This window comes from Molothrus ater, chromosome 16 (assembly GCF_012460135.2).
Source record: "Molothrus ater isolate BHLD 08-10-18 breed brown headed cowbird chromosome 16, BPBGC_Mater_1.1, whole genome shotgun sequence".
In the NCBI taxonomy this organism is placed as follows: Eukaryota; Metazoa; Chordata; class Aves; order Passeriformes; family Icteridae; genus Molothrus; species Molothrus ater.
Window position 1 is genome coordinate 15,377,142 of NC_050493.2, and position 19,789 is coordinate 15,396,930.

The 19,789-nt window shown below is 49.2% G+C and overlaps 1 protein-coding gene across 5 annotated transcripts in view; it reads left to right on the forward strand.

Annotated features, from left to right (window-relative positions):
• PIGQ (phosphatidylinositol glycan anchor biosynthesis class Q) overlaps positions 1 to 19,363 on the forward strand; it is a 37,502-nt gene extending 18,139 nt beyond the window's left edge. For all 5 annotated transcript variants that reach the window (XM_036392411.2, XM_036392408.2, XM_036392409.2 and 2 more), the window contains exons 6-11: positions 707 to 860; positions 3,455 to 3,566; positions 5,548 to 5,628; positions 6,583 to 6,697; positions 10,682 to 10,743; positions 14,896 to 19,363. In XM_036392411.2, coding sequence (XP_036248304.1) covers positions 707 to 860; positions 3,455 to 3,566; positions 5,548 to 5,628; positions 6,583 to 6,697; positions 10,682 to 10,743; positions 14,896 to 15,048 — 677 coding nt within the window. In that variant the 3' untranslated portion in view covers positions 15,049 to 19,363. The remainder of the gene's footprint in view (positions 1 to 706; positions 861 to 3,454; positions 3,567 to 5,547; positions 5,629 to 6,582; positions 6,698 to 10,681; positions 10,744 to 14,895) is intronic.
• The last annotated feature ends 426 nt before the right edge of the window (positions 19,364 to 19,789 follow it).

Consider the following 19,789-nt stretch of genomic DNA (forward strand, 5'->3'; position numbering starts at 1 on the left):
ATCCTTGATGGAGGAGTACAGGCATGATGGACATGAACTCCATAGTTATTTTGCTGATTTGCTTTGCTCACCAGTCAAGTATGGTCTTGTTTCTGTGACTTTGCCCCACTTTGGTGATGAAAGAGACTGTTTGTCCATACTGCTTTATTTTACAAAAGCCATATGAGGTGGCTTTTGTGGGAAGAGCAGAAAAACAGGAATGGTTGCAGTAAAGGTTGATGTGTGCAGTTAAAAATGTACTTAAGAACCTGGACACAAATGTAGGAAATCAAATGTTACATCCCTGGAAGTGTTCAAGGCCAGATTGGGTAAGGATTGAAACAACCTGGTCTGGTGGAAGGTGTCCCTGCCCATGGCCGGGGGGTGGCACTAAATTATCTTTAAGGTGCTCTGCAACCCAAACCATGCCATGCTAATTCCATGAAATCCCATGTGGAGAAAGGTGACTGCTGTGTTCAAGCTGTGCACACTCCTCCCCCTCCTCCCAGTGTTGCACCACCTTGGGGCAGAAACTTGGGCAGAAGGAGAGTTTTTGTTGGCCCTCCTAAAGAGAAGATGGCATCTAAAGGGGTTTTCCAGCTCCACTTCCATGTTGTCATGGCTCTGATTTCTGGAGCAGTGTTCTAGGGTGAGGGGAATCAGCCTTTTGAGAGGGTCAAGAGGGAGATGACCCAGTCAAACACTGACCCTCTGCCATGTCCACCAGGCTACATCCACCTGCTGTCCCCGTTCATTGAGATGATCCTGTGGTACGTGGGGCTGTCGGCCTGCCTGGGCCTGACCGTGGCTCTCTGCATCCTCTCCGACATCATCGCGCTCCTGACCTTCCACATCTACTGCTTCTATGTCTACGGGGCCAGGTGAGTCCCCTTCCCTCTCTGGGCTTTGTTTGGAAACCCCTCAGGCTGTGCTGAAGCATTCAGTCCTGGTGTAGTTCTCCAGAATTCACTGTTTAACCCACAGTAATTTCTTGAAGTCTTTTAAGCCTGTAGAAGTGATGGGCACAGTAATGCAAGCAAGCCATGTTTCATTTCTCCTCCATTTAGATATTTATCTGTTGTGGTAGTGGCCTGGCAAAATGAAACTACATGACAGGCAGAGGACAAGAAAGCAGCTCACCCCATCCCTTTGATCCAGCTCATAGTACTCTCCTCCATTGCACCCTGCTAGAGATTTGGAGGGGAACTGGAGAAGAGGAGGAAGAGAGGGGAACCCCTGCAGTTTAGGAGAAGCCCCAAAATCCCTGTCTCTGCCCTGCTTCAGAGGTCCTTGCCTGCACTGTGGAGCACAGGTGGCAGGTTTGGGGTTACAGGGGGTCTGTGACACTATCCTGGGGTCATTGTCTGGAGGGTCCCGTGGCCTGAGAGCTGGGCAGAGGTTCTGAATGAGTAGGGGGAGTAAAAGGGACTTTGGGGCACATCTAGGGCATATTGGGCTTCCTGTGCAAGAGGTGCCCATCACTATGCTCTGTTCCTGCTCTCCTCTTACTTGTGCTGCACCAAGGAGTCCCACAGGCCACAAGATGTGCTTGCCAGGGAGATGGGATAGAAGAGATAAAGGACCTTTTGCCTTATAAAGTACAGAATGGCCATCGTCCCTCCACAGACATTACATAGGAAACAGCACAAGAAATAGTAAATCTTTAGATATGGGTAGTTTAGGGAATGGTTGGAAATATTGAGACCTGATTTATGAGCCAGGTCTGTTGTGAGCATAGGTTTTACACCCAGAATCAGTAATGTCAGGAGTGGGAGGTCTCTTCCCAACACCTCTAATTACTGGAATTTCTGTGTTGGTCTGGGAGGAATGGCCTTACTCATCCTGGTTGTGCAGAGTGGTAGTAGGAAGTAGGAAAAGCATTTTGTCAGCTGATTGCTCTTCCCTGGAGCTGCAGGGAGCCAGCCTACCTGTCTTGTGTTTGTTAGAAGTACAGAGTGTACAGCCTTGTGCTGTCCCCATGGAGAGCCAGGAAGAGTCAGCACTCACCCACAGCCAGCACAGCCCCTTGAATTCCTGCAGCTGGCAGGAGGAAGAATTTGCTGGTTCAGGTGCTGGTGAAGCCTGAGATCCCCTTGTGGAGCAAACCACAGAGTGAAACGAGGGCAGGCATGTGTGTGCAGGCAGCAGGGCAGGTGGGGCAGGTGCCACTGCAGCAACACCCGCTGGGTGTCATGTCAGGGGGTGCAGGGAGAGCGTGGCCTTAGTCAGAGCCATGGGCAGGTGTGTGCCAGAACCTGGAGGAGTTGTCCTGGGCTCCCTCCTGCCTAGGGATTAGTGCACCAAGCTGTGCCTGCCAGTCTGGAGGCACCCTGCCAATTCCTTGAAGCAGTTGGTGTTCCTCAAACCAGATTCTTCTCTTGGATGAGACTCCTTGCCTCTGCTTTCACATTGCTGCTGTGAAATCTGAGCAGCCTCCACACCTTAGCTAGCCTGGTTTGCCAGCCTGGCTTTTGTAGCTCAGGCTTTCTCAGACTCTGTTCTGCTCCACACATTGGCCATGTACCCTTTCTTTATGTCCCTGTGTGTTGGCACTGCTGCCCAGGGCACTTTGTGCCTCCTCTCCATCCCAAGGGCTCTTTCTTCCTTGCTGTTATTCCATAAAGCAGTGTCTGTTTCCCACCCCTTGTCACCCCAAGTTTCCGTCACTGTTGTCATTTTTCTGTGAGGGAAGTAGCTCCAAGTCTCATAGCCCTAAGTTCTGAAAGCCTAAGAAAGGATGCAGTAGGGGCCACCAGGCATTTCACTGGTCTCTTCCCACTCTTAAGGATTTTTAGAGCTGTGGGCTACTAGGGAAGCTTCAGGGGCTCCACTCCTCTCCCTTGTATCTCTGCTGCAGAGGCACAATTGCATTGCATTGACTCAGGTGTGGGGGTAACACCTTGGCTAGCCCTGTCTGGAAGGGTCTGAAGGCAGGGGAAGGGACAGATCTGAACTGGGGAGACACAGGTGACCCTGGGGAAATAGGATTGCTGGTTCTTCTCATAGAACCATGGAGTGGTTTGGGTTGGAAGGGGCATTAAAGCTCATCTTCTGCTGTGGCAGGGACACCTTCTACTACCCCAGCTTGCTCCAAGTCCCATCCATCCTGGTCTTGGCCACTTCTGGGAATCCAGGGGCAGCCACAGCTTCTCTGGGCACCCTGTGCCAGGGCCTCAGCACCCTTTTGCTGCAGGGAAAGTGTTGCCATGAGGCTGGTGGTTGCTGCAGCTCCAGGGCATGGCCTGGCCATTGCCTTGCAGTGGCCCAGAGCTGGCTGCAGCAGCCCTGTGCCAGGGAGCAGCCCAGACAGGGTTGGCTGAGCCATGAGGATTTATCTGCATCATTCCCAGCGTATTTCTTTTGCCACCCCTGACTCTGCAGGTGGGTGAGTGGGCGTGGGGCTGTGCTGGTGACAGGTGGGTGGTGCTGGAGCTGGGAGCTGCCAGCTGTGCTGCAGAGTCTTCTCTTTGCTCAGGCTCTACTGCCTGAAGATCTACGGCCTGTCCTCCCTGTGGCGCCTGTTCCGGGGCAAGAAGTGGAACGTGCTGCGGCAGCGAGTGGATTCCTGCTCCTATGACCTGGACCAGGTAGTGCCACAGCCCTGGGGACACCCCTGGCACTGCCCTTGGTGATGCCCTCCCTCCTGCTCTGTCTGGGATACAGACACAGGAGCCTTTGTGGTGCCCAGGACATACCCCAACACTCTGAGCCCACAGCTCTTCTGCTGCCTTACAGCGCTCCTTGACTCCCTGCAGCACCCCTTCATTGCCATGGACTCCTTTCCTGCCCTCCAACACCCCTTCCTTACCTGCAGCAATTCTTCCCTTCCCTACACCGCTTTGATTCCCTGCACCCCTCCCCTTCCCTGCAGTGCCTCTTCCCTGCCCTGAACTCCTTTCTTGCACCCCTTCCCTACCCTGCACTCTATCCCTGCTCTCCAGCATCCCATCCCATCCCATCCCCTCCCTGCCCTGAGCACATGTCAGGCACCCTGCGGGCTGAGCTGTGCTGGGTGCTGCAGATGCCGGAGTGGGAGTGGGGGAGGGCTGGAGGCAGTTGGAAATGTGGTGCCCAGCAGTGTTGCCACAGTAACAGCCGTGGCAGCGTTTCTATTAAAAGGCCCTGTTTCATTCACGTTGTGCTGGAGCCTGGCCCACACACTCTCGCTCAGGCAGAGGCAGTTCTTTGTGAAGTGCTGTAAGCTCTTTTTAATTTCTGAAATGCCATGCAAAAGTCCAACAGAGCCTGAACTGCTGCAGGCCAGCAGCTGCAAACATCACTGAAATAATACAATAATATTTGGAAACTTGCAGGGTCAGTGCCTCTTTCTATTACAACAGATAACCTTGAACTTCTTGTACCACAGCTGAGAGCTGGTTTTCTGTTTCTTTGGTGATTAAAAGCCTCCGTGCCAGGTTTGCATCATCTCCTCCCTGTGTACTTTGAGGAGAATTGGTTTGGCACTTGAGGCTTCATCCTGCTGCTCTGGAGACCAGTGGGAATTGTGTCGCTGGCCGGGTAGGAAGAGACATTCAAAGCAGACCTTAAAAGACTTTTGGAGGTTTAAACAACTGCAGTGGAGTGACAGGAGAAGGGAGAAACAACTGCTGTGAGGAGAATGGATTGGGTTGTGATCTATTCCTGGTCACATCCCTAAAGCAGTGATGCTGATCCACCTCTGTGCTGTGGCTGCTGGGTTGTTTTCTTTCATGATATCCCGCAGCCGTGGTCCCTTTTTGCAGAGGTTGCAGTGCCCTGTGCTCCTGTGGCCTCTCTGATCTGGAAGTGGTGACTGGAAATAGAAGAGTCAGGTCCCTGTTTGGTATAAATCTGAATTCTCCCACTTGGAATTATTTAGACCTACGCCAACCTACGCTGGCCCAGAATAAAAATAACTTTTTCTGTGGGCAGTGAAGCTAATAACACCTCCTTCCTTTGGGATTTTTCTCTTGCATCCTCTAAATATTGCTCCCTGACTCCAGCTTCTCTCCCACCTTCCCACTGAGCAAGAAGCAGAATTCCTGTGGCTGGAAGCTCAGCCAGTTGCTGCTGGGAATGTTTATCACAAATAATTCTGTCAGGTTTGCCCCAGGTACCTGCACTGCTTAAACAAGGAGGAACAAAAGTACTTCTCACTTCTTTCCAGAATTCCCATTCAAATTACCACTTCTTTGTTATTTTCCACATTTTTCTGGTAAAATCGGATCAGTGGCTCTAAAACTTTTGGGGACATGGAGTGGAAAAATTGCAAGATCACTTAAGTCTAGTTTCCTAAGGAAGCTGGCCTGAAATGGGAAATCTTGAATGTGGTCTGTAAAGGAGAAGTGCTGTCAGGATCCAGCATTTATCTTTCCAAATGTACTCCCATAATAAGGAGTTTTGAAGAAGGCCCAGTGAGAGGAGAAATACTGAAAATATCCAAGGTAACAGCATTATTCACATAGGCAAGATAAAAACACATTAAGGAGTCCTGCAAACTTCTATTGCCTCAGAGTCTCCTATTTTTTATTTGTAATGTATTTTATTTTACCATTGCTCTGCTCATGATTGTGTTTCCTTTTTCCCTAGTTATTTATTGGCACTTTGCTGTTCACAATCCTGCTGTTCCTTCTGCCTACAACTGCACTGTATTATTTGGTGTTTACCCTGGTAAGATTTAACCCTTGAAACAAGTCAAACACTCTCTTCTGAAGTAGTAAAAAATGGTTTCCTAGACATTTATGGTCATCCATAAAGAAAATAAAAATGTGGTTGTCTTAGGAAGGATTCTCTCACATCAGCTCATGTTTGTATTTTTCCAAAGGAAATTCCCAGCAAATCCTGTCCACAAGACAAACTGTTCCCTTCTCTTTCTCTCAGAAGCTGATATGTTTCTGTCCACATCTGTGGTGATGGCCTCTCTAGTCTGATCCAGAACTTTTTTTTCAGGGAATTAACTTGCTGTATTAAATGTTTTCAGCCAAGCTTTCCTCAGAGGTTTGAACTTCTTTATTTTTTTTTCTTCTCCCAACATGACCAGTCCTCTCCGTGGTCTGCCCAGAGCCAAATTTTCCACAGACAGTGGCCATCACATGCTTTCAGCATCTTTTTTGAGCCCTCTCTTTTCACATGAGCTTGGCAGCAGAAAATAACTGCATTGTGACAAAAGGAGGTGCTTTATTCAGGGACAGAAAACACAGAGCAGGAAGCTCATTTCTGCCTTGCCTAAACTCTACGTGGGGTTTCTTCAGGCTGAAATGAGCTGTTGCAGCTCACTGTTGGAGAGAGGAAAATATACATTCACTGATACACAGTGATGGAATTGACTCAAAGTGGGAGAATTTGGGCTTCCATTTCAACTGTGGCTGTTGAAAGTGGAATAGTTCTCATGTCCTTGCTGGTCACAGCTTCTCCAGCTGTAGGAGCTTCATTCCAGTTACCTCTTAAGCCCAGACTGGTGAGGACCCTCACACAGGGTCTGGATGCTCAGCACTTCCAGACATCACACCCACTTTGGGAGGCCTTAGCTTAGCACACAGCAGTGTCAGATCCAAGCTCAGCTCAGGAATTTACAAGTGTTTAATCTCCTGTTTCCTGAGATGTTCTGTTAAACTGCTTTTGTAGCTCCGGTTGCTGGTGGTGATTGTGCAGGGCCTCATACACTTGCTGGTGGACCTGATTGACTCCCTGCCTCTTTATTCCCTCATCCTTCGCCTCTGCAGATCCTACAGGCTCGCAGGTGAGTCCCTCAGCTCTGCCCCTGCAGCACTTCAAGCATTTTGCATTATGTGCTTGATTTTGGTGCACTGGATCACTCCTGAATTGAGGATGCAGTAGGGGTAGGAAAGAAGCCAAGGCTTGAGTTGTGCAGGTGTCCCTGCTGTGAAACAGTTCCTGCAAGGAGCAGGATGAGGATGTCAATGGAAAGAATTCGGAACCTGAAGCAGAATCAGGAGCACCTTTAGAAAGTTCTTGGCCACTAAAAATTACATTCAAACAAGCACCATATAAACAAGGTCATCTTTTATTCCAGTTCCAGACTACCAGGTCAGGTAAAACTTCTGTGAGTCAAACATGGCTGGAGCTGTGTCAGGGCAGGTTTAGGTTGGAGATCAGGAAAGGTTCTTCCCCCAGAGGGTGCTGGCACTGCCCAGGCTCCCCAGGGAATGGGCACAGCCCCGAGGCTGCCAGAGCTCCAGGAGCCTTTGGACAGCGCTGCCAGGGATGCCCAGGGTGGGAGTGTTGGGGGTCTGTGCAGGGCCAGGGGCTGGGCTGGGTGATCTCAGGATATTCCATGATTCTGTGAAACAAGCTCGTAACTTTGGGTGTTTGGCCTCTGAAACAAACGAAATCACAAAAATACTTGGAATATCAGCTGTTCCAAAGGGTTGGATCTGCAGTGGTTGCAAATCAATGGAGCTCTTTCAGTTCTATGCTGACTTTGACTGACTGAAGCCCTGGAGTTTGGATGAATTTCAAGCTCTGGGCAGAGTTCAGATAATCATTCCCTTTTTGAGACTAATCTGTCACCATTTTGAAACCAGTCATTGTTTTTTCACTTTGGATAACCATAAACCAGGGCTGGCACCAGAGTAAGGACTCATTTTGGAATGCCTTTGACTGTCCACAGCAATGGTTGATCTAGTTACAGTCAAGCACATCTAAATTATTATCTCCCATCCTTTTAAAGAGCATGCAGCAGGAATTTAGCATAGAAGAAAGAGCTTGATCATCAGTAAACCAAGGCCAGTCATCAAAGGCAGAGGAAGCTCGAGGCAACCTCAGCAGCTTTGTCTGCTAGAGCACTGCCAGGCTCAGCTTTGGGAAGGTAGAGCTGAGCTCTGTTACTAACTCTGTTGCTTTTCCATGGGAGCCTTCAGCAGGTTCCTGTGAATTTCCTGGCAGAAACATCTTAAACCCTTCAGGGCTGTCTTTGGGGAACAGGAGATGCTGCTGAAGAAAACTGACCCAGTAATGGGCAGGATGTAGGGCAGGAGGAAATCTTGGTTCCACTGAGAGGTTCAACACCATGAATTCCTTTAGGTTATGTAAGGCCATAGGTTACTCCTCCTCATTCCTGTTCAGCCAGGTCTCTGCTGCAGGAAACAAGCCCCCACCTGAGCAGGGGACTGACTTCTCAGCTGTGTTCCTTAACTGGCACTGCAGGGCCCTGATGCCTGTGAGAGGAAGAGGCATCTCTGAGCATTTCTGCAGCCTGTATCCCTGCCCCAGCACAAACCTGTGGCATGGCAACAGGAACAGATAGAGCAGTTGAATCCAACTCAAAGGACTTGAGAGAGTACACATCACATGGTGTGCTTGCTGCTGAGGTGCTGCCTCCCTTGTCAGACACAGAACTTGGAGAAGACATCCTCTGGCAGGTGTTAGGGCAGCTGATTTTACAGGCACCACCAAGATGGTTCTACCAACACGAGTGGATAGTTTTTGCTGGTGGAAAGGGGGTTGAGTTCATTGTGGCACGTGGCCTCCAAGTTCTTTGATTCAGTGTCTGAATTGACAAAATACTTCACTGATGAAGGCCAGGCCAGGGGTAGGTGAATGATCCATCCACACATTAGAAACTAAATGCATTCTTTTCTTTCTGTGCATCCAAAATGAAATATTTATGACTTCCAAAAACCTTTCCTATCTAGATCACAGCTGATGTCCTCTGTGCAAGAGTTCTGTGCACCCAGTGCCAGCTCAAGGGGTGCCACCTTGCTTGGGATGTGGATTCACAGCATGAAGAAAAGAACAGCAGGGGTTTCAGGGCTCTCAGAGTGCCCACACACAGGCTACCAGCATTGTTTGATTGTGAACAGGCCAGCTTGTTTTTCCTGTACTTCCCTTTCCCAGCATTCACACTGGAATTGTTGGGACAGGTTTTGTCACAGTCCTGTAGGACCTGCCACAATTGCTGGAGTACGAACCCTCACTTGAGTGTGCTGTCATGTGAAACAAAGCAAATGAATTCATGTCCTGACCTCTCCTGTGCCATTGCTGATGCCTTTGTACAGGAAAAGCAGAGCCCTGAGCTCTGGAGCTGGCTGGAAGTCAGGGAATAGTTCAAGGTTCTTCTGTGCTGGAGTGATCTGCAGGAGCCTGAGCCTTCCTGCTCTTCCTGTGAGGAGGGAACTGCTCAGAGTCCTGAGCTCTGCAGTCACCTGCAGATCATTCTAAAATGAATTTATAGCCTGCTTGTGCTTGTGTTTTCTTAGAAGTTTAAGACTCTTGAGCAATTAAATAATCTAATTAAGAAAGTGTTGGCTTGTAGCTTTAGAAGGGAGATGTGTGGCCAGGACCTAGAGAACCAGCATTTGCTGGGATAATGGATTACTGTTCCTGGGCTAAGACTCCAGAGTGCCCGACCACATATCTGAACCTTCAGTGCCTGCTTGTTTCTGTCTCTCTCTGACAAAGTTTGCCAGAAAAGTAGTTCCTGGAATGGCTCAGACACTTCCTCATAGCCAAAGCTCTGTGAATCACATTGAGCACTTTGGTCATCCAGCACATTTGCTTGTTGAGGCCCAGGGTACAGAAACATCTATTTCAAGCCACTGGCGAAGCCCCTCTATCAATATAATCCAGCAAAATTCTGTCCTGGACAGAAAAGGTTTTATGATTTGGGGAGAGAGTTTAAATCAGAGCTGTGTGCTAGAGAAAAGCATTCTATCCCAGGAGTGAAGTGTATGATTTTAATTAATTCAAAGCTTTAGGAAAAAGAGAAAATATTTTGGTTTTTCAGTGTTCAAGAGTCATAGAGATACTGCAGCAATGGCACTTACACTTAGAATGGTGAGCAGTGTTATTCTGTTTGTGCTCCTGTCAGTGTTTGATCTGTGCCTGTCTTGTCTCATCTTCTTACCTGCAGGAGAGAATAACAGGGCATGCTTGGCTGGAACAGGTTTGCAGAGATGGATTGGTGATTTTATTTCTGTGAAGTAATTTGACATCTTTGTAAGAAAAATGCCTCTCTGGTCCAAGCTGTTACCTTTGAAACATTGTATTAAATCTGTGTGCACTGTGTCACCCTTGGAATCCAAAATCTTTCCTATTTATCTTTACAGTATCAGCAATGAGGCAAATCCAAGAGAAAATAGAAAGTGGCAGGTTTGATGGGGTTAGCCTCTTAAAAACATGTGGATGCTGGGATTAATGGGCAGGGATTGCTTTGAAATGTTTCAATGTCTCCAGGTCAGCCACTTCCCTCCCTCAGCCTGAAGAAGGGACAGATTTGCACTGTCCACATGAGCACAAATTAAAGTCAGGCTCTCTGCCTCCTGCTAACATGGAGTTCCCATTCTGATGGAAGTTTGGGAAAAGTGGAAGGTTTTTCCAGTCCCTCTATCATCCTCAGGTCTGGCTGGCTGATTTCTAGGCTGTGTGCTTGCCCTAGGACTGAGTCTTCAAGCTGGAGGTGGGAGGAGTTACTTTTAATGGAGCTGTGTCATTAGGCTTAAAGCATTGTAGAGACAATCCATGCTTCCTGTTGAAAATGGGGAATGTTCCCAAATCCAAAAAGGTTAAAGACAGTTTCTGGGGAATCAGTGCTCAGCCAAAAGCACTGGGCAGCAAATTCATGGTCTGTGCTCCAGGCATTGAACCATGGAATATCCTGAGTGGGAAAGGACCACAGGGATCATTGAGTCCAATTCCTGGCCCTGCACAGGACACCCCAACAATCCCCCCATGGGTTTGCTTTCCTTATTTTGTGTCTTTGCAGCTGGAGTGAAGTTCAGAGTCCTTGAGCAGCAGGATGGAAAACCTCTGCGTCTCCTTATGCAGGTAAGGCCCCCATGCCTTCCCCCAGAGTGACCCCAGTCCCTCTGTGCTGCTCCCACTGAAAGGCTCCACTTCAACATTATCAGCTGTAAAATGCTGAAACAAGGGAAATAATCTCATGTTGCTGTGGCTGGCTGCTGCTCTCTGTACTTTGTGATGCCCTGCTTGTGTCCTGTGTTTGGAGGAAATGCAGTGCCCTGGATGGTGTGAGGGGAAATGTAGAAGGGGAGAAGGAGAAACACAGAGCTGTGTTACTTCTGGGACTAAGACCTCATGCCATTATCACCTCCTGGCTCTGTGCAGCTTCATGTCATAATTGCTGAACACTTGCAGAAGTAAAAGAAGGCAGAAAGAAGCAGCAGGAAAAGCTCTTCCCCTCCAGTGGTGCTGGAAAGCTTTGGCTGCTCCATGAGGCCAGCAGGACAAGAGCCTGGGCAAGATGAGAGAGGAAAGGGCCTCCTGCTTTTCTCCAGGGTTGCCCTGGTGAGGGGTATGGGCAAAGCCCACCTGTGCTTTTGTAACCCCCCATTCTCATGCTCTGGCATCAAAGATACTAAAGGAAATTATCTTCTGAAAAGAAATGAGGTGTTGGCAGCAGGGAAGTTCTCCTTACACTTTCAGGAGTGAAATTTCCATCTCCTGACCCAGCAGGAACACAGCCATGTCCCAGAGAGGCTTTTCTTGCTCTCTGCATCCTAAAGAGGAGAGGCTGCCAGTAGTGTATAACACTTATAAAAGCACTTGGACACTGGGGGAGTGTGTGGGAAGGATTTAACTGCAGCTTCCCAGTCCTTCTGCTTTTTCCATCACTGTCCCACCCTATTTCAGCAAAGGTCAGGCTAGCAGGGAACCAGCAAACCAGATAGTAGCAATTCCAGAGGGAATCCCTTCTACAGATGTCTTCTAGGGCAAAACCAGCATTCTCTAAGCAAGCTGTCTTCCCAGCTCCTGCCTTTCAGTGGGATAGTGGTGTGAGAACCAAAATCTGCCATCCTCCATGGCCAGGAGATTCCAGAGAAAGGAAACCAGGCACCAGAGATCAGGCATAGGAGCTGCTAAGCAGAGGCTTTGGCATCAGTGTGTGTGAGAGATGAGGTGGATGGAGTCTCCAGAGAGAAAAGACCACAACTTAAAGAGCAAAGGCAATGAGTCATATGACTGTGATGAATTTTCTTTGGACCACTGCAGGAAGATCCATTTTCTATCTGGAATATAGCACAAGTCATCACCTCAAGAGGTGGAAGTGCTGCTGTAGATGTCTGTCCCAGCCTTCTGTTCCAATAGTAATGAGCAGACAGTCAGAAAAGACAAATTTTTTGCTCTCTTTGTGCTGGTGGAAATGAAAAATGGGCTTGTGTCAGAAATCCTGCTGAATATCCCACTTTGTGATAGGCCTTTGGAGAGAGTAGTCTGAAAAACCTATTTTTCAGTGAAATTCTTATTTATTGTACACAGTAATGTGCCTTTCTTGAGAATCTGCAGTGGCTTTGCCCCCTCTCTGGAGCAGTGCCTGGTAGAAGTCAGGCTGGATGCATGGACCTACACCCAAAATTATTGCAGCTGTAGGTGATAGTCTGAGCTGTCCTGTGGGGCACTGGGAATGGATTAGAAATCAATAATGCTGGCTTTGAGCATTCCCAACGAGCTCCTGCTTCAGCCAAGGGATTATTTTTGATTCTTAAGATAGTGCCTCTGGAATGCAAAGTCCAGACCTGGAGGGGGGCAGAGGATGGGGGATGATATTTCCATTTCAAATGCTACTTAATATTCTTCAGGAAGTCTTACATAGGTCAGTATTTTCATTAGTGTTTAAAGTAATTTCTTTTGGTGCACAAGAAGAAATATTTCTGGCAGTGTGGCCCAACAGAACTGATAGCCCAGGGAGAAAACTGGCTTTAAGCTGAAGGAGGGCAAGTCTGGAGCAGATATTAGGCAAAAATTCTTCCCTGTGAGGGTGGGCAAGCCCTGGCACAGAAGCTGTGGCTGCCCCTGGATCCCTGGCAGTGTCCAAGGCCAGGCTGGACAGGGCTTGGAGCAGCCTGGGCTGGTGGGGGGTGTCCCTGCCATGGCAGGGGTGCAACAAGATGGGCTTTAAGGTTCCTTCTAACCCAAACAGTCTGAGATTCTGGGATTCTAGATCACAATGAGTTTGATCCATTCATGTACCTTCTGCTGAAAGTCTCATCTTCTCCAGCAATTGCTTTGGATAGGGTTAAATAGCAGAGGAAGGGAAAAGGGAACAGCTCCATTAGGAAGGATATTCTAGCAGGGTTTATTATAGCTTTGACCTACAGAACATTCATAAGGGGAACAAATATTGCCTCTTCACTAATAATGAATTTTGCCTGTTTGCTTGCATTTGTACCAGGAGAGGCAGGGATGTGAATTGCTCTGGGTGTAAGAAGCCCTGGTTATTACAGTGGCCAGTGCTACCCCTGGGTATCACCACTCCACCCAGAGATGCTTCTCAACAAGAAATGTTGTGTGCAGACCTTCCAGCCCACACAGCTAATAGCCAAAGGAGCACACGCTGTGTCTCTCCCTTGTGGAGCAGCAGTTCCTGTCCTCCTCCCCAGCATGTTTGCACTTCAGACACTCTGCTTTGCCTACAGCTGAGGAAATGGGCAGAAATTGTTACTTGGGTTTTACAGCTGTTAGTGCTGGGGACAGGTTTCTTTGGCCTTTTTTCCTTTCCCCCCCCCCCCCTGCTGTTTATTCTATTTTATAATTTTCTCTGCAAGCAGCTGCCCTGGCCTTTTGCCTAAACATCCTAGAGATGCTTCTGTGTACAGGCATTTTCCCCTTCTGCTTGAGCAATCTTGTACTTTGAAACTAATTTGACAAAGATCTCCAGGATTAGTTCTAAAGAACTCTTGGCTCAACCCTGTTTTCCAAGAGCTCCATCTCTGTAGGCACTGGGGGTTCATCCCTCACCACTCCGTGAGCTCCAAGCAGCTGAAGCAAGCTGGTGGCACAGGCAAACTCCCAGAAAGCCAGATGCTTTTTAGTGGACAAAAAAATTACTCAGCTTTGACCAAGTAGTGACTCTGTGCATGGGTTTGCTGTCTCTCTTTCCTTTTGTGGCTGGATTCTGTGCTGTGAATCACAGTCTCCTTTCCCAGAGCTGCTTGGTTGGTTCCAGCAGAGCTGAACCCTTCTGCTAGAGAAGGATGTCCTTCCATTTCTCTCCACTGACCAATCTTTCCCTGCCTCTGTAAGTCCCCACCCCTGGGCATTTCTCATGGTCTATGCTCTAAGCCCCACCATTTCTGTGCCATCTTTTTTGGTCCTTTGCTGGCTGTGCATCCTTTTCATGCCACACTGGATCCATTCTGTGGACTTCACCTGCCTCCCTACCCTGAATGCCTCACTGGGATGAGCATTTCCAAGGTCTGACATGCTCCTGTCACCCCTTGTACAGTAAATGTGTCTGTTCACATCCCTGTCTTCAAAAGGTCAATGCAGCAACTGGGGACCGTGGGCAGAGACTTGGGGTGGTGATTGAAGTAAAATTAAAAAAGATTAACTCAGCCAAGGAGACTTAATTGAAAATGGTAATGAGGAGCTCTGTGGTGTGATCCTGTTGTGCTGAGACTTGGTTCCACTGGGTGGTTTCAGGTGATACCAGGTTTAACTTCACACACAGCTGTGGGCTGAGGGCTCATAACAGGTACAGCCAAATTCCAGAGGAGTTCCTGGAGTCCCAGTGCATCCCCAGTGCAGTACTAGATGTAGATTTAAATTAGATATTAGAAAACATTTCTTCATGGGAAGGGTGGTGAGACAATGGCACAGCTGCCCAGGGCAGTGGTGGAATCACCATCCCTGAGATGTTCACAAGCAGTGTGGATGTGGCATTTGGGGACATGGGCTAGGGGTGGCTTTGGCAGTGCTGGATTAAGGGTTGGACTCAATGATCTTAAAGGTCTTTTCCAAACTAAAAAATTCCATGACTTGGTGATTCTGTTGCTGTCTGCTGTCTCTCCAGCCACTGTCCCCTCCACTCTGGTGAGTACCACACTCCCCTCTCATTTCCCCAGCTCTCATGCTGGTTCTTGTCTGCCCCTCTGCTTGGGAATGATTCTCAGGGGTTCTGTGCTGTGTGAGGAGCAGGACTGATGCTGTCCTTGCTGCTGTCCCTCTTTCTCCACACAGATCAACCCCCTCTCCTATGGAGGTGTGGTCCAGACCTACAGACTGCCCACCTACAGTTGCTATCCCAGGGACTCCTGGGCATCTCTCTGCAAGAAACTCTTCCTTGGAGAGCTCATCTACCCTTGGAAACACAAAGGAGACAAACAGAACTAAAGACAGTGGAAGAACTTAGGAACTTGACCTGAAAAACCTAACGACTCCTAATGCTTTGGGACCAAAGGCTGCTCAGAGCCAGCAACTGCTCCATCCCTTTAAACAGATTTTGGTAACATAGGAAGGGCTGAATTTTTAAAGGCAAGTATTTTTAAACATTATTTTTCAACTTTCTCTTGCCCTACACTGTGTTTGTATATTATGCCAATGATTATTTTGGAAGCAAAAGGTGAAACCCATCAGTGCCTCATGAAACCAGCACTGTCATGGAGGGAGCAGCTCCCAAATGGTCTGGGGATGAATTTCTCCTTCCATGTCAGCTCACAGGGCCATAGCAAATCAGCCACTCAGGTGGTTCAGAGCCACAGTGCTGTGGTGCCTTCATCCAGAGCATGTTTTGGACCTTTTATGCTTCAGCCCTCAAGCCAGCTGATCAAAACCACGTGGAGAATCAGCTCGTGGAGTTCTACACTGAAAACTGGACAGCTGGGTGTCTGAGTTCATGGGATATTTATTAATTTCTTTTGAGGAGGGCTTGCACTCACCTTCACTGCAGCATCAGAGGTGTTGGAAGAGTGAGGCTGGAGGCCCAGAAGCACAGACTGTTTTATCATGATTCTGTGATTTCTCTTGGGAGAGTAGTTTGCTTTGGATACATTTCCAAAGTGCTGAGTGCTTGGCTTTCCATGTTCTGGTCTCATTTTGATGTGTCTCCTATTCTCTCTCTTGGAAAGGGTGCCTGTGCACTGGAGCATGTCCCACTGGGCATGCAGTGGTTGTGTCAAATTTAAATACAGTCCTTACCCAAAATACACTTCCTCCAGCTCTGCTCATTCCTCTGCCCCAGCTCAGACAAGGAGTCAGTGTCACTGTACCTGCTTTTTGCACGGGCAGGTGAGGGCTCTGCTGGATCCTGCCCCTTTTCCCCTGGCTGGCCAAGGAACCAAGGATGGAGGAGGAAGAAGAGAAGGTGCAGTGGCTGCAGTGCCCAGCCCTTCTCTGGATGGCTGCCTCTGTACTCCAGTGGGCATTGGCAGGGCAAGGTGCCCTGGGGCTTTAGGAGCCTTCAGTCAGCACTCCCAGCCTGAGGGTCAGAGTTTCCTACCCCAGCCCTGGGTCTCATCCACGTGCTGGCAGCTGTCACAGGAGAGAAGGGTTATGCCCCCCCTGCTTTAGGACATCCCTGGCCAGATGTGTTTGGGTTGTCTGGAGCTGCTAAAAGCCCCTCATGGTGCAGTCAGTGCCTCTACAGGCATAGCCTGAGCAGGAGAAAAGGAAGCTCTGCAGGCAGGGGCATGGTCCAGACATCCCTTAGCAGGCAAAGCTCCAAGGCCTTTGAGGTTTCTTAGGGCCATGTGAGGGAGGCAGGACTGCATGGACACTACATGATGCCCTGTCACCCTGAGCCAGGGCAAATCATTGGGAAAGCCAGTGTGGCAAAGCCCCCCTCACCATCTGCCATTACAGGCTCTGGCTGGGACATCCCTGCCTGCAGAAGCTGCAGAGAACAAGCTGTTCTTTGATGATCTGTGCTTAAATCTCCCGTGCAGCATCTTCTTGTCTTGGAATGATCACTACCTGAGGAATTCTCTGCACTCCAGGTGTGAATAACTGCAGGCTGTGATGCACTCAGTGGATGAATGGTGTGAATAACATTTTCACTTCAGCTAAGTCAGAGTCATGAGCCCCATCCTCACCTGGCACTGAGCAGAGCAGGTTTACACCTCACCTCCCTCTCATCTTTCCTGTGGAGCTCCTAAATGATATCCCCTGGTTCTTCCCACGCCTGCACAGTTCAGTTTGCTGACTGCTGTGAGAAACTTTGTTATTTTTGGTCTTGTGAAAGTAATGTTTCTAATAGCCTGGCTTTTAAAATCTGTCTGTGGGACCGGACAGTTCATGCCGGTCCTAATCAAGGTCCTTAGGTTCAAATGCCATGATAGCCCCAGTGACAGCACAGAGCCACAAAACCCAGCAACTGTGACCTTCCTACTGGGAACCTGCCAGATGTATCAGATGTTCCAGTGTTGGCTTTGTTTACTAGAGGCTGATACTGACTCTGGGCTGGGGAAATACCAAACCAAGAAAAAGCTCCTCCTCAAACCTGAGATCCTGAGTCTTCTGCAACAGAGAACCTTGAGCAGCCCAGCTGGGCAGTGGCAGCTCCTTGTGCTTGCAGTTCTCCTGTGTCACCCAGAGCTGGTGCCTGAGCTGCCTCTCTGCTCCTTGCACTGGGTGTTCTCCTTGCCTGCAATGGTATCTGAGCATCTCAGTTGCTCCTGCTGGATGTTTGCCACGTCTCTCCTCTTCCTTTTCAGTCCCTGCTGAAAGAGTCTTCCCCCACCCTTTCCGACTGTGTGCAGAGACATTGCAGCAGTGTAGCAGACATCCTGCTCAAGAGCACCTGACCTTATGTCATCTCTCTAATTAGAAGTTAGGATCAGCCTCATCTTCCACAGCAGCACAGACTGGCCCAGTGCTGGCATTTCCTCAGGGAAGAGGCTGCTGCTAAGGCTCTGGCTCTGATTTGTCCTCAGATCCATATTATCCAGAGCAGCTCTTAGATGAGAAGTAGTTAAAAATTCCAGATCTCCCATTCCTACCACGCACCCCTTATAGCAGGCATCAAGCAGGCTTTGCCAGCCATCAGTCAAAGACTCTAATCTTACAGACTTTCTTTAATACTGCATTTCCTTATTATTATTTCTCCCACCTTTTGGTTCCCAGTGCTGCCACAAACTCCCTCTTTACTTAGGCAGGGGGTTTGCGAAGGAAAATGTGATTCACTGTGTGAAAAACTCTATCCTAGAGAGAAATTCTGCCTTGGAGAAATACTTTCTTCCCCTAACCAGGACAGCATGTGACGATGCTGAAAGGAAACCTCAGTAATTACTGCCCTGAAAGCTCTGGTTATGGGTTTGGGAGTTTTCCCTGATGCTGCAGCTGGACTGTGTGCCCTGTTCAGGCCCACACAAAGACTCTTGCACAAATACACAACCCATACATTGACTTCCAGTAGTGTAAGGAAAATCTGCATTTCACCCTGCAGAGAATGAGCTGCTTTCCTTCTGCCCTGTGCTGCCTCTTCCTGCTGCTCCAACACCATCTTCTTGCTTAACTCTGTCCCTCAGTGATTTAGCCCTTATGCTCAGACCTGCTGGTCACACCATCCCAGGGAGCTGCTGGAGGTTGTGATCATCTGCTCCAGCCCCTGCTCATGCAGGGCTACCCAAGGCTGGTCACCCAGGACCGTGTCCAGATGGCTTTGGGCTATCTCCAAGGATGGCAGCTCCAGCAACCTGTGCCAGTGGCTGATGACCCCCACAGTGAAAGGGTGTTCCCTCTCTCAGGCAGGGTTTGATGTGTTTCAGTTCATGACTCTTGTGTTGTGCAGAGCACGGTGACGCCGTAACTCAGATTGCCTCAGTGAATGTGAACATTGGCAGTCCTGTGGCATCTCTGCTCCTGTTCCCCCTCTTCAGGCACTGCTAGCAGCCCCTTTGCCTTGTGGGGGATAAAGCATTGGTTAGGGGAGTGCCTGTGCATTGACTCAGATCCCTTACCTGCTCTTTGGTCCTTTTCTGGACTTGGTAGCAGAAAGCTCTTTCTCCAGCCACACTCCTGCCTGTGCTGAGCTCACAGTGGGAGCAGCACCCCAAACCTGGCAGTGTCCAGGTCTGCAGGGTCAGGGAGCAGCCTAGAGTGTGGAGCCCTGGAGCTGTGCAGGGGGAGCGTGCTGTGCACACACAGGGGATGGGTCTGGATCTCAGCTGATCTCCCACATGACAGGAGGCCACAGGGCTTCCCAGCTGGATTGGGAGTTTTGGGTGCAGGATAAACATGTTCAGAGCAATCCAAGCCCCATGTGGGCAGCTGATCTACCTTCCTTGGATGAGAACAGAGTGCCCACCACCTTTGTCTCTAGCTCACCATTTTGCATTAGGGGTTGCTGCAAGAATCTGTCACCTTTGGCTCCAGCCCTTATCCACGGCTGAACCTCAAACCAGGAAAGCTCAGACTCCCCATTTACCATCTCAACAAGCTAAATGTGAGGAGTGTTCCTGCACCGATGAGTGCTGCAGGTGACAGAACACTCCCCTGCATTTCCAGGCAGGTACTGGGGCTGGGAGCAGTGGAGGTGTTTGGGGGAAGCTGCAGAACCCAGGCCCAGCTCGGAGCAGGGACAGGCAGCAGCTCCTCTGCCATCCACTGTTATTTAACATCTGGCACTGGGGAAGTTCGTGAGAACTTCACAGTTCTTGTAATCAATCCTCCTCCCAGTGTTTTCTGGTTTTGAGTAAAGTATTATAAAAGAGCACTGACTCATTGAGAGTTTCATTAAAAGTGTGTGAGTGTTTGTGAGTGAGGTTTGGCAAGGAGTTAAAAGCCACTGTGCATTTCTCCTTCCCTCACGTGAGCCACCAGGCGTTCAGCAGCAGCAAAGTGCTCCCACAGCAGTGACACAGTTTGTTTTAAATGTCACCACCTGCTCCAGCTGAAGGTGACTTCCTTCCCCCTGCAGCCCTGATGTGAAACGCAGCCTGGTGATGTGAAATGCAGCCTAGTGATGTGAAACACACACAGCAATGTCCACAACACACAGAACACACAGTCCTGTGCAGCAGTCCAGGAATGAGCCCTGGCTCAGGAACCACGCTGGCTTCAGGCTCATCAGAGCTCTGCAGGCAGGGGTGCAGGGCAGAGCAGTGGCACAGCAGGACAGTGACAGTGCCAGCAGTGC